The sequence below is a fragment of the Condylura cristata genome, unplaced genomic scaffold, assembly GCF_000260355.1.
Source record: "Condylura cristata isolate star-nosed mole 26May11 unplaced genomic scaffold, ConCri1.0 scaffold00014, whole genome shotgun sequence".
NCBI classification, from domain to species: Eukaryota; Metazoa; Chordata; class Mammalia; order Eulipotyphla; family Talpidae; genus Condylura; species Condylura cristata.
The window spans coordinates 45,111,181-45,125,768 of record NW_004567115.1 but is presented as its reverse complement, the minus strand read 5'-3'; the positions used below and the strand labels follow the sequence as shown (position 1 = coordinate 45,125,768).

Genomic DNA, 14,588 nt, shown 5'->3' with positions numbered 1-14,588 from the left:
TATAGTGTGCATTTTTAAGAATTTTAGAAGGATTTCATTTTATAAGGGTTCCTATGGTTTCTGAATTCCTTAGTGATCTCTTAGTGATGAAACTACTAAGTTATCAACTTACTCTAAAAAATGTTTTGGAATCATCACCTGCTCCAAAAAAATACCCAGTTCACTGTAGCATGGAAGGAACGTCAGCATTTTGATACTCTGGTTAATACATTGCAAAGAAAACAATATTAGCATTTGCATTTGATCAAACAATTATGAATATAAAAATATATAATTTATACATTAAAACCATTCAATGGGAAAATTAACTTATGAATCAGTTAAGAAGGTCACATTGGTTTACTCTATGGCCTATGATTCAGAGTCATAGATCCACACCCCTGGGATGGAACTGATGACATCACGCCCATCACCAAGGCACCCAGAGTCCTTCACCATAGTCTCTTGTTCTTCTTTTTAAATTCCATTGAGTGACATTGGTTTACAACACTGTGGTGACTCAGAGGTCTAAGATCCCAGTTCCTCACACGGACGTCAGCACGCACATGCACCAGCAGCACGCCCAGAGTCCTCCGTCAAGGTCCAGAGTGCCTTTCCCCTCCTCAGACATCATCTCTTTGTTCTGGCCTCCTTACCTCACACGTTCTTCCTCATTCTCCCTTTATCTCTCTCCCCTCTCTCCATGCCCCCAACCCCCACTATCTTGCACTGGCTGAAACACTATAATAGGACAAATAATCTTTACCACAGAAGTGAAGCTCTAGTCTTTGTTGCCTATTAATGGCTGATAAAGACAATTTTTCTTCTGAATACAGTAAGTCAGAAGTAAAGCAATAATTTTTTTTCTTTAATTTCTGTACCTCTTCCCTCTTCCCTGTACAATTTAGAACATATTGGCTTTTTGCTACAAACACTAGAAATGAAAGGTTCATGCATATGATGCCCAAACAAGGTTAGAGCTCATAGCTCATCTTCTCCACCCCTCACAAGCCCAAATGTTCACAGTGGCCAACAGGCAATACAATAGACTAAGAATTTAAAGACTCTATTCTGGCTTCGCCTTTAAAAAAAAAATTAGCCTTACCAAAGTAATTCTTCAGTTTTACCATATGTAAGAACATTAAATTAAAAATATTTGACACTGCTTATTCTTTAGCTCACAGAAAGCAAGATCAGCTTTTCTAGTGATTGATGATCTAGAAAAATGCAGAAATATAAAAATAGTAATATCTTATTATTAGTGATTTATCTTGTTATTAGTGATTATTGTTAATCACTGGTTGAAATACTCAGGGAGCAAGTATTATAATTAAGATTTAGTGCAAGGGAAAAAAATCCAGGCTTTTATGAGTACACTTCATACTTTGGGGGTGGATGCCTTATGGGAAAATCTAATAATTTATATATATATGCATGTTAAAATGATATGTGTAATTAAAGCCAAATGTGCAATTATATTTAAACTATATAACTTGATTCTCTGGTTTCTCAACTCTCTTGGTCACTTTACCTTCCCACAGACAGAAGCTTTTGCATTGGAGAAGTTTTACCGTTTCTCAGACACGGTAAATTTACTTTCTTACCTCTCAGTAGAGGAGTGTGGCCATCAGTCACCAAAGCAGACAGCATAGTCTGTGCCAGGCAGTGTTTGGTGGGGAAACAGCCCCTTGTACATTTAAAGCCAAACAACCAGCATCTCCCTGCAGCTACGAAGGATACTTGCTTTTCTAATGATTTTGTCTTTCCTCACTCAGTAAAGGAATGTTTCAGTATTACCCTTCACCTCACTAAGTTGTTAACTGACTTTTGTAAAACTGTGTCTTCAATACATCTATCCCATTATATCTTCTAGTGGTCTCCATAAGACACAAAGATTTGTTTTGACAAAATTAGTTTCAGACTAAATAGGAAATTCATTTATACAATCAAATTCTGAAATCAGCACCTTGCTTAAAAATCAGGCAAAAATAAAAGCTTTATCAAGCCTAGGAGTCTTCAGAATGATCTGTTCTTAATATTAAATATGTTGAGGTTCTGGATGGCAAATGAATGATTGGTTTTGATAATGTCATCCTTTGAAATGCTCTGTTAAAAGGAAAGGGCAAGACACATTCACAAGTGTAATAGCTAAAACTTTAGAGGTGATCTGACTAGAATGTGTTAGTTGCTAGATTGGCGAGTCCTAAGCATAGCATTCAATGATGGAATATAAAGCACAGCACTATGAAGCTGGCCTCAGCCACTGCAGAACCAGTTCGATCCCAGCCATGGTGGTGACCCACCTGGCGCAGCAGACCTCTCCAGTCTTGCCTGCCCTCTCCTCAGCAGTGTCATCAATCTGCCCACTCTGTCTCTGGTGAATCCTTTTACTGACCCTGCAACCCTGGCCTGTACCCCAGTTCTGTATGCATTAGTAAATAAATCTTTTAAATTATATATAATCACTCAATTATTTTTTGCTACTCCTATCTGATCATCTTAGTGGTAACTATACAATTTCTAATTACACTGAATTTGTATATGCACAAACAAAAGTTTCTATTTAAATTTCCAGTAAGTGAACAATTAATGCTTATGAAATACTTTCAACTTTACACTACAATTTACAAAATTTACAATTTACATTTACAAAGCAATGCACAAAGAGCTCTCCTGAAAAATTAGTTTTATGTTACAGGCAATAAATACATATGTATTTAAAACAATATGTACATATGTATTTAAAACAATATGTACATATGTAGTTAAAACAATATGTAATGGTACAAATTTGGGGTTGATATTTTTGACATTTTGAAAATTATTTTCTCCACCTTAATAGCCCTCTGTGTCAATGGAATTCATCCTTTCTTAATAAAATTTGATTTTGCTTAGAACTGCTCTGTACAATCTAAATTTCAAATGGCCATAAGTGAAATGAGTCTTAATGTTGACCCAATGCCCTTTATTTTCAAAAGTACTCATTTCCATGAATTTTTCCTAGCCCTCTAATTAGGCAGAACAGGCAAAGTAAATAAAATAGTCTCATTATAGAAAGTTTGTCACAACAGGGCATAGGGGACCTTACACAGATATAAATATATTTTTTAGGAGTGTTTGAATTTGCTGCAACCTTAATTTAGACATTGTATACAAACTTTTATGCCTAACTCTACTTCCATCTCTTAGCTACCAAGGGACCTTTCATCTATTGTGAAAGAATGCAAGTTTGCTCTTTTACCTGTATTTCCCCACCCCACACTGTCATAGCTGCTGTGCTGGTCCCTGCGTAAGGCACTTGCTTATGCCTGCGCTGTGAATGTGGGTGTATGCATGGTCTGGACGCACTTTGCTAGAAGTTGTCTTCCCATGTGTGGTCTCTTTACTTTCATCCTGGAGGTTCATAGGGATATGTCAAAATATTTTTGAATATATGTTATTTCTAGTGCGATATGGATCTGGAATTTCCACTATGCATTTCACGAAGCATCTTCTGTATTACCATGTAATGAGGCAGTGGTTTGCTGAGAAAAAAAGACATTCACCAGTATTCTAATACAATCCTCTTCCTACTTGTTATTGTATAGTAATTATTAGTTGTCCACACAGATGAAGTGAGAATGGACCCTTAGTACTGGAGCAGAGAATGAATATCCATATCGACTTTGCTAGGCATGATGGCTCGTTTTAAATTAAAGATATCATTGACTGCATTTTGACTCTGTACAAAAACTTATAATGATCATATTTACTTATGTACTTGTATGCTGTCTTCACAAATAATTTAAGGTAACATCTAAAATTACAAATAACTGATTGTTCTGCCCTGTATTCTTTGTCAGCTCTAGAGTCTTAAGACATACAGATGTACATGCATATGATTTTGCTTTAAGGGATGGGACTCCCAGGAGGAAGCAGTGTAAGATCCACACACTCTATGTTATTTAATAAACTCTCCATTAAATCAGTTCTCACTATATTCTACAAGATCATATTCTCTTAGTAGCTAAGTATTTTCTACAAATTTCTGTGAATAATATTTGAGGAAATGTAGTTTCCCAGTCATCTCAATCTCAATTCTATTTGAATGACCCTGATATATAGGGGTTAGAAGTTATAATCTTGCTAGTAAAACAAAAATTGTAAGATTTTTACTATTTCCTGCAAACAAACGTTGACTATCAGCTATTTTAGAGTGATATCCCATGTAAAATACCTTGTTATGAAAATAATATTCAACATTCAATTACTTATGTAATCTCTAGTTACTCTAACTTCTGCCTCAATGGTGAACAAAGGTCACTTTGTTGTCAAGAGTTGACACTGAAAGATTCTAGCATAGTATATAGAAATAGATACATATTTTTTAAAAAAATTATTTCAAGACTAGCTCATCAAACCTCTGAAAATAAGGTTTTATAATTTTATATTTCATCTAAAACATTCCTCTTTTTAAGCTTACATCTTATCATTCAATAATCTCCAAAATGTTTCGGAATATACGTTTAATTTAATACAAAACAACATCATACATCATCTAAAGTAAATGCACAGTCAATCTGGTAACTAGATTTCGAAGAACTTTATATTGATGACCAGCTACCAGTGCTAACACATTTCTATGTCATCTCCAGCGACATTCTTTTACGGCTTCCATTTTTTAATGATACAGAATTGTATATAGATGCATTTATTTTATTTTAGGCTGATACTTATTTCAGAAAAACAAGTTTAATTAGTTTACTATTTCATCTTAGCTCAGAATTTTCTGTGATAGTGATTTTTAGCAACAAAAATAAACCCTTCCCATGTTTATCAATTTTTTTTTTCAAAATTCATATACTTTGTAGTCATTCATAAGTAGAAATTAATGGCAATTCATTTGCCCTTCCTCTCTACTTTCCTATCTTCTATAATTAAAATTATAGAAGATTATTTAAACAAAGAAAATCGTATAAAAATTTACTTAACATTTAATTGTATAAAGAAATACCTCAACTAGATTTACTAAAGTCGATGAAGTTGAAAATAATGTATTAAATATTGCTGTATCTCATGACAATTCACATCATCAGCCAGTCTGAGCTGCTTGCAGTCAGAGCTATGGTTCACGAGGAATTTCCATGTCTACCAAAACATGACTGTTTTGATCATTTTTGAGGACGGAAAGGATCAAAAAATTAATGCTTACCTTCTATGCATGTGAAGATGATCCATTTCCCTGTGATTTCTCACCACAGTCCTATGTGTGCTCTGTTCCTCCCCCTCTCACACTGCTCTGTACCCCAGATCTACAGTCAGCTTGCACAGTCTGTCTACAGTCTTTTTCCTGATCTTTTGTCCAGTTTCTTGATATTTATGGTGGTGGGAAAACTTAAGGGTTTACACGTGAGGGGTGAGACCAACATACAGTGGTATAAGAAGGCAAGTGTATTTATATGAAAAATGATGCAAGAAAATAACTTTAAGAATGTAAAAAAACAAAAAAGATGCAATCATTCCACTGAGTGATGTTCTCCACCCTTGATTTTTTTCTGTCTCTACTGTCTCAAGTTATAACTGGGGTATTACATGAATCAGATAAGCACTTGGAATGCTTCACAACATGGTAGTGATACTTAATGACTGAAACATTGTTCTCATTTCCAGTTAGTGAGAACAGGTCAACCTACAGGAAGAATTAAGTGCTAACTAAATAATACTTTGCATTTTCCATTGCTTGCCTTTCTCACTTGAAACGCATTATAAGGATTTTCTGTTGGGTAAATTAGCTGATTTCTACAATTTTACTGTTTTAACCAACCCTTTTCTTCAGCTCGTCCTGTTTGATCTTTCATGTTACCAATTTTTAAATTATTTTATTAAGGTAACATGGTTTTACCACATTCTAGATTCAGAAAATTAGTGATGCTCACCAAGGCACCACCATCTACAAGACCTCTCCTGTTTCCACACATGTCATGCACTGCTGTGGGACATTCCTGAGACATCTGTGTTGTTTCCTATCTCTAAACACAAGACTCCTTGTTTTCAGGAATTAGATTTACAAAGACTCCCTAGTCATATAGCAGAACTCACCTATTGTATTAACAAAACCCAGTGAGGCTTAGGGGGTCAAGTTGATGCTTTCAGCTTCATGCTGTCCGTTAACTACACGAAGCCACTTAGAAAGTCTCTTTAATAGATACCTTACTGCTAGTTTGGTTTCTTTGGATTGAAAGCTATCTGAAAATGAAATGACTCAAATTTTTTTAATAGTCCTCTTTCAAATTATATAATAGGTATGTTCTCTCATAATTCAATTATAGAAAAATACCAATAAATAGAAACAATTTTAATGTTTTAACAGGTTTTCTATGTTTTTCCCTCATCCTAAAAAATAAAAAACCTACCAGGAAATACAATTATCTTCTTTTTTAGAATAAGAAACCATGAATCTGCGGAGACAAGTAATTAAGGCAATTTAGAGTTCTGGTAATAAGTGATAGAGCCACAGGTTGTTTAACTATAAGACATTTGCATTTTGAATTTTAATTTGAGTCAGATTTTAACCTTGGACCATGTCATATATGTGTGACTGTATAAAACATTAAAAACTATTTCCTACAGTACACATCTATTTTTATAGTGCAAATACCCAATTTATTTACATTTTTTAGAGTGTGAGCGTTCTTCAATGTCTCACTTTCTATTACCATTGCCAGAAAATAAATATTTGGGCAAGACATCATAATAAGGAAAATATTTATATTGAAATTTAAGATTTCTATTTCAACCCTAAAATTAATAGGAAAACCAGGGGTGGTGGAATAATTTACTAGTGAAATCATATCCCACATGCTTTTAAAGATAATACAACATAATAATACTAATAATATGTTAAATCTCATTATATAACATTAACTATCCAAAGTCTATTTCCTAAGATATCCCTAGAGTCTCTAGATTTAAAAATAGGACAGGTTGATTAGATCATATATATAGTTTTACTTAAAAGAGGGATTATAATGCCACACTAACACCAAGGTCGGTACAGAGTTCAATTTCCTAAGCTTCCACAGAAAATATAATTTATAAAGTATTAGAGGAATTCAAAAAATGTTATGTCACTTTCAAGTTGATTAGGATAGCTACATCATGCTGTCTGAAATTGGTTCTACAACTTGATTGAGACTTGGAATCAGAAACTCACTGGAAATGCAGATTTCTGGGCCAGCCTGCATTCTAGTGGGTAAGAATCTCTCAGTCGAGACCCAGGAAACTGCCCAAGCAGTGCTCCCAGTGATTCAGAGACAGCTGTTACTTGGACCAGAGTGTCCTCACCTGGACCTTTACTATTTCATGTACCTAGGGTGATGGCTGTTTTACAAGATGTTGCCAGCTCTTTTTAAACTTTTCCCGAAAACTCCAGTATACACGTGTTTTGCTATCAGATACCTCCAGAATCAATGAATTTTTAAGGCCCTAGCGAAGCAACTTGAGCTATTGTCTATACAGCTGTCTTACAGTCTTACTCTCTTTCCCTTGTAATTTCAGTCTATCTTCTCGTTACTTTATACGGTAAGACCAACAGACATTCAAGATGTACCTGTGAGGTTTCAAGTAGTGGGACAAGCTGCTTATCTCATAGTAGAATCTATAAAAAATAGCAATTTATCCTCTGTTGTTTGCAAGTTGTCTGTGGTAGCTCACCAGGTGACTTCCAGAAACTGGAAGGATGGGGCTGGACCCAGAATCTTCGCTGAGTCAATTCTACCTATACCTATTCATGTGGCAAACATTTCCAAACCCTAACGTTCTTCTTGGAGAAGGAAGTTTTCATTTCCCATTAACCAGCTTACTCTTGACAGTGATTCAAACCTCTTTGCAACCATGTGATGATAGTTGACGTCTTCAGATTACGTAAGGGACAAGAGGATAAGAATCAGATCTGGCCCTCATGAAGGTACATCACATTTAACTCTTCTTTTTTAATGCTGAGCGTAAAAACAAAGCCTTAATCAAGTTTATCACATCCATTCAGCCCCCTCCTTCTTTGTCCTTCTGAAACTCTTGGAAAATTTCACAATGGTCACATGGAGTTGATGATTGAGGGACTTTTTAGTGACTCCATACTGCCACAGATAGCCCTCAGCTCCCAAGAGTATTGTCACAGGCAAGACAAGAGCTATTCCAGAGGAGAAGAATGAGGTCTTAAACCCATTTCGCAGTTCCTTAATCAGAGCTGAGCGTTTCTATTAGCTTCCTGGATCTGGTACTACTGAATATTTACTGTAGAAGGTTCAGACAATTCTAAGGGCTCCTAGATTAGCCTCAAGCCAGAAAAGACAAGATCCTTCAAGGGCATGTCTTGGCCTTTCTGAGGACACATTTAGACAAAGGCCAGCCCACCCACTGGATAGATCTTAACTCCTTATTCCCCATCTGCAGTCTTCACTGGGACCCTGATAGTTACATCCAGGTCTTCTGTGCCTCCCCCATGCCCCACCAGCTTCTCTGCCAGCAGCTTCTCTGCCACTCCGCCTTCTGGCTCCCCAGTAGTATTACAGCACGTGGCACACAGCTTGGTGGTCCAGACGCGGCCCTCACCGGTCAACTCACCTTAACCTCAGCATCACCTGGGGGCTCTCAAACTGGGGAGGGAGGCACTGGCCCTCTGGGTCAGTCCTCTAGGTTTCAGAGCTTTGCCACAGGGGTAAACCAGCCACCCACTGTGTCAGGGCCTTTTGTTTCCATTCCTCATTGGCATCATTGGGTCTCCTCTGAGATGAAAGCAGCGGATTTAGTAGGTTCCAGAACTGAGATGGATTTCCTTCCTCCCAGCTGGCACTACTATGCCAGGAAGCCATTCACAGGAATCCTGTCCATTGTGTTCTCTTCATTCTGTGTGTTGACAGCCTGCGAAAGGGAATTGACTCATCTCTGGCCATGATCTTTCTTCTGAATATCTCAGATTTCTACTTTTCCTTTTTTCCTCAGAAAAAAACAAAAACAACCTAGCATGGCAACTATGCACCTGTGAATCAATTTTACCCTCTTCCCTGCCCTGAAAGAATGTTCATGGGGGTCCCATGGGTGCCCCTGATCTCAGTGTCCGTCAGAATTGAGGTCAGAGGATATGACTTGAGTAAACTCATTTTTTCCCCTAATCTGACAAGGCCAACCGGGTTGCTGCTGCTTCTAAAGAAAGAGGCCTTCCATTTCACGTGCTGGTGAGGGAGCCTGCTCCCTGCTTCCCTTAACAGAGCTTCACCCACTTCAGAAGGACCATTGATTAGTCCCTGCCAGGAGTTCCTGAATTCCTGCCGCAATGCTGCAGTAAACTGGGTTTAGCATTCACAGTGAATGTTGCCTTTCATTTTGCAACCTGCGAAAACCAAACCAATATCAGCTCCTAAGTCAATTGACCTAAAGCTCCTGGAAACGTGAATTACCCAGGTATGCACTGGCACTTGTCAGCAAAATTTAGGATTAAACTGGTGGCTTTTAGGAGTGGCTCTCATGCTGTGTCTGCTGGCTGTGATGTCACTGTGAGCACTGGTGTCCAGTGTCATTGGCTTGGAACTGCTGAGGAGTGAAATGCAGGCTTAGCACCTCCTTCTTCCAAGTCCCGACTGAATGTTTTCATCTGGAACTCAGACCATGCAGCTGTTTGCTTTCCTTGCTCTCCTTTCTCTCTCTCTCAACTGGTTGGCTTCACAAAGTTAATCCATTAATACAGGACAGGGAATTTATTATCTCTTGAGCCCCTCTCCTCTGGGATTTATCACGTTTTTTCTTTAGTTTTATTGCACAGTCACCCAGCTGTTGATGCATCAGATTACTCTGTCATCTACATTCCAATAATAAGACTGTCTCCCAGTTATTTTCATCAGAGTTTCTGCTAACTCAGACCCACGGCAGATAAGTCCGAGGTTCTCATCAAAAATGCCTCCTAGAGGTTTGGCTACATTAAGTCTGAACAGATCAGAAAGCCAGGCCGGCTCGCTGCCAGCGCTGACAGTTAGACCCACGTTGTCTACCCGATCCTCCACGCTGACTGGAGCTAGTGAGGCTTCGACTCATTTAACTTGGCGTCTCGGTCTCACTGGGAGGCCGGTGGGCATTTACTCAGCTTCTTGGGCCCCTCGCCCATGTGGGCATGTAGAGTCAGCTACATGGGCCAAGTCAAGGCCTCTCTGATCACCTTGCCACAAAGAAGCCACAGCTTTTATTTCCCACCAAAGTGGATGCCCTTGGGTGACACAAGCCAAAGCTTCAGAGCCCCCTCTCCTGCTTCAAGAGATCGGGAACCGCAAAGTAAATGCCTCACTCCAGGGTCCCCACCTAGCCAACACCTGCTGATCTCAAAGAAATGCTGCAGGCGGAGGGGGGGTGTCGGGGGGGGGGGCATATTCCAAGGCCATCCTCAGCAGGCCTGCAACAGCTGGGGCCCAGCATGAACTCTTGTCTGTCAGCTGTACAGAAAGAGACAACTGGGAATAAAAATACAGTGTTCTCCTATTATGTGAAGTCTTACAAGTATTATCTGTTTTGTGTTACCATCTGGGAACCTCCAAAGTCTTCAAAACAGTAAATCTTTCAGAACAGATGGAGACCGTAGGTTCTGTCTTACTAAACACAACAGGTAGACTTCTAAGATCTTACCATTTTTATAATCAATCTCCCAGTTGTTTCGACTCACGTCAATTTCTCACTGGTGGTGCTTCTATGTTGTGACAGAATTTCACATCGGTAGGAATTTGAAGGTTATTTTATCCTTTAGCAGTGAACTGGTTTGCACACAAAAATTGTACAAATCACCCACCTACATTTCCTTCTGACATGCAAATACAACGTGATTGACTAAATTACAAGGATGCTATTTTAGCATTTATATAAGAACAGTTTAATTTCTAGCATATTCACTTGTTTTTGAAGATATAGAAAACTTAAAACAAATAGTAACTAGGCTCAAACTTTTCACGGAAGTTTTATAGAATTGCCAGGATAAAATAAACATCCCTGTCAAAAACTACTGAAAAACCAAATTCTAATTTTTTGCAATATTATAACAGTAGGTACATGTAATTTCTAGCTTCAGCTTTTATTGAAGACTGGCTTCATTCACATTATATTGTTTACACAATATAGTTGAGACATTTAAATAACTTTTTTTTTTCAGGTGGAATTGCCTGCATCATTACAAACAAACAAACAAACAAACAAGCAAACAGCTTTCTACATTACTACCTTGACTTTCTTTTCATTCTTTAGAATCCATCATAATTTCCATTATATACTTTCATACTTTGTAAACCACTGTTCACTGAGACTTTATTTTCATGGACCCAATTTAATTTTTCAAGATTTGAGTCCATTCATTACTTTTCTCTCATATATTACCATCAAAAATTACTTTTTAAAAGGACAGGTATAACAAATTTATTAAATATCATCTTTTAAACATAAAATTTTAGTAGCAAAAGAATCCAACTAATTGACAATCATCTACTATTATATTCTAAGTAAATGGATTAAGTTAAATTATTCACTAATGAAATTCAAGATGAACTATAACATATTTTCCTATCGTGAATACATTTCATTTACCATATTTTTAGTAAATATTTTCCTTTAAATTCTGATCATTTCAAGTATCTGCATGGAAAATTCTCTACAATTTTCCACACTTAATAGAAAATTAATATTTTTAAATCTTAATGCATTATAATTTTCTTTGATGTAAAATAAATTTCAGCCATGGTTTATTCTTAATTTCAACTAAACCAATGTCCCTAAAAGTAATTAAAAATATAGGCCCTCCCTAGTGGCCCAGTGGGTTAAAGCACTGCAAGCTTCAGCCACCTCAGTGCGAGTATGATCCCTGACCCGGAGATGACCCACATGGTGCAGCGACCTCTCCTGACCTGCCCGCCTCTCCCCTCAGCAGTGTACTTAGTCGGCCTGTTCTGCTCCCCACTCTGTCTCTGGTGAATCCTTTCACTGCCCCTGCACTTCTGGCCTGCACCACAGTTCTATATGCATAAATATTTTAAAAAATTAAATATAAATAAATATATGCGACTATCTTACTGTCTCCAAATGAAAGTTTGAAAAGCTTTACTTTAAAAGAGAAGTAGCATAAAGACAGCAAAAGCTAAGCTGTGTTATAAGCCAGATTGAATTTTCCAATGAGGAGACTAAATTGTAAGGGTCAATCACTAAATAGTTTGCCTCCATTACAAGGAAAAATCCAGTCAATGATCCTGGTATTTTCCCCTTCGCTATCATATTTACATCAAGTAAATTATTCTCATATATGAACACATACATCAAAATATCCCAATAGATTTTCTTGCTTAATTTATTTAGATATTCTAGAAATAGACAACACAGTGTATTTAGTTTTTCTGTTAAAAATATTTCATCTAGACGAAACAGCAGTATAAATCAATTAGACTTGAATGGGAACAAGAGCAACTCATTGTCTGCCTCACTGTTCCTTTCATTATAATTGTATTAACATCTGTCATGGAAAAGCCTAGGTTATGATCCTGAAGCACCTTTGATGCATGCTTCTTTCCAGTGTTAAAGGGCTCCCTTCTATTTTTTCTTATGATAGGATGAGGAGGTAAGGGAGAGTCGATTCAGCTTCACAGCCTATGGAATGGGACCGTGTCTGCAAGCAAAAGACGGTGTGACCCCAAAGGGCCCAAACCATCCTGTCCAGGTGATGCCGAAAAGCCCTGATGAAATGAGGAAGGTCTTTATCGACCGAGCCAAGAAGATTGATACCATTTCCCGAGCCTGCTTCCCACTAGCTTTTCTGATTTTTAATATTTTCTACTGGGTTATCTATAAAATTCTTAGGCATGAAGATATTCATCAACAACAAGATTAAATCTCTGAGGGCATGCACTTGCAAACCCTTTGAAAGAATTCTTTGCCATAGGGGTGTGTGTGCCTGTGTGTCTGAGCCTGCGTGTAGAATACGAGTGACGGCCTTAGAGTAACAAGAGAATACAGGAAGGTGTTATTACGATTGCTATGCAACGCCACGAGGCAGGTGAGATTCTCTGAATGGCTACAAAATAGATGTATTATAAGAATTTTATTTCATATAAATATAAATGATCTGCTCTTTCACAGTAAATCATGTAAGTGAGAGTATCTCTGCCAACATGTGTCCGTATGTTACATAATATCACATAATTGTATATGTGAAAATGGATCGGAATCTCATTAATTCAATGACATTAAATCTTATAGAGTAAATTTTGCACAATAAACTATGAAAGGAAAAGGGGGGAAAGTTGAAGATTATCAAGGTCAATAGCGTGGGACTCATTTTTTTCTTATACTGTGGTTACAAAGCAGGAAAAGAGCACTCTGCACCAATCAAAGATTATACAAAACCTATCCCCACCAACTTAGGTAGTAACAAAATGATGTTCAAATTAGAGGATTGAAAAAAATCTGTATTGTTTGGATAGCAAACATAAGTTTTTTAAAAGTTAATGTCTCTCCTTGGAAATACAAGACACATGGCTTAAGAAATCAAAACATATACAACATCTACTATATCTTTATAAATGAACTAGAAGTAGTGAAAATGGAATTATTGATTTTAGTGTGCTAAATGTATTGCCAACACTAAAACATTCAAACCAGCATCTTGTTTCTGTTAGATATTTAATAGTTGCCTAACTGTATCAATCATGTTTGATATTTTGATATAACAATATTGAATGAAGTTCAGTAAGACTTTTATATTTAGCTTAGAATGAGAATTTAAGATTCAGTGGATTAAAAGTATTTGCATTTTGATAAAAATGAATTTAATGAAAACAAACATGGATTTATGAAAGATTTTTTGAATAAGAACAGTTTCCCATCAAAGTTATATGGGTTTAAATTCCTAACTTCACATGAAAGGAGGGAAGATTTTAATTCTAAATTATTTATTTAAATGTCATTTCTATAAAGTGTGGGTTGATTGTTTTTATATTTCTAAATTAGTGATGTCCATGTACAAGCTATTAATGCTATGTGAATAATTTTAAATGAAATTTTTACTTAAAATTTATCAACAACCCCATGAAATCATTTCAATAATGGGGCACTAACTCTTTTCATGCAGTGCAATTAAGTGCAAATATAGGATAGAGTTCTTGGTTGAATTGAGGCAATTCATTCTTTCAGCAGGTTTGCTATTTTGACATTATTTTTTATGAGTAATGTATATTTTAAAGATCTAGGATGCTTTTCAATGTTTAATATTTGTCAAATTTGCTGAACGGAAATTCAAGGTACTGAACTATTGACAAGAAAGTCTTAAACATTGAGAAAGTGATACACTTACATATACTGGGCAAAGGAGTGAGTTCTTGAACAAGGTATTACTATTTTCAACTTCTGTCATTCCCAAACTAAAAGCAAGCACTGCCATGTGAAGTTGGAAACATCTCAGTGTTACTGAAATGTGGTTTAGCCAATTCCAGTTTTTAAAAATAATTTTTTTTAGAAAATAAGATATGTGTAGCACATTTTTCACAGAAAAAAGAATTCCCCTCCTTTCAAGCAATTTAAAATACTACGAGAAAAGTATCATCCTGCTTATGCTTAAA

General features: G+C 36.7%; 1 protein-coding gene across 2 annotated transcripts in view; it reads left to right on the top strand.

Annotated features, from left to right (window-relative positions):
* The window catches only part of GLRA3 (glycine receptor, alpha 3), a 113,859-nt gene extending 100,608 nt beyond the window's left edge, over positions 1 to 13,251 (top strand). The window contains exons 9-10 of one of the 2 annotated variants that reach the window (XM_004682406.1): positions 1,521 to 1,565; positions 12,584 to 13,251. In XM_004682406.1, coding sequence (XP_004682463.1) covers positions 1,521 to 1,565; positions 12,584 to 12,862 — 324 coding nt within the window. In that variant the 3' untranslated portion in view covers positions 12,863 to 13,251. The remainder of the gene's footprint in view (positions 1 to 1,520; positions 1,566 to 12,583) is intronic. The other variant, XM_004682407.1, reaches the window with a different exon arrangement.
* The last annotated feature ends 1,337 nt before the right edge of the window (positions 13,252 to 14,588 follow it).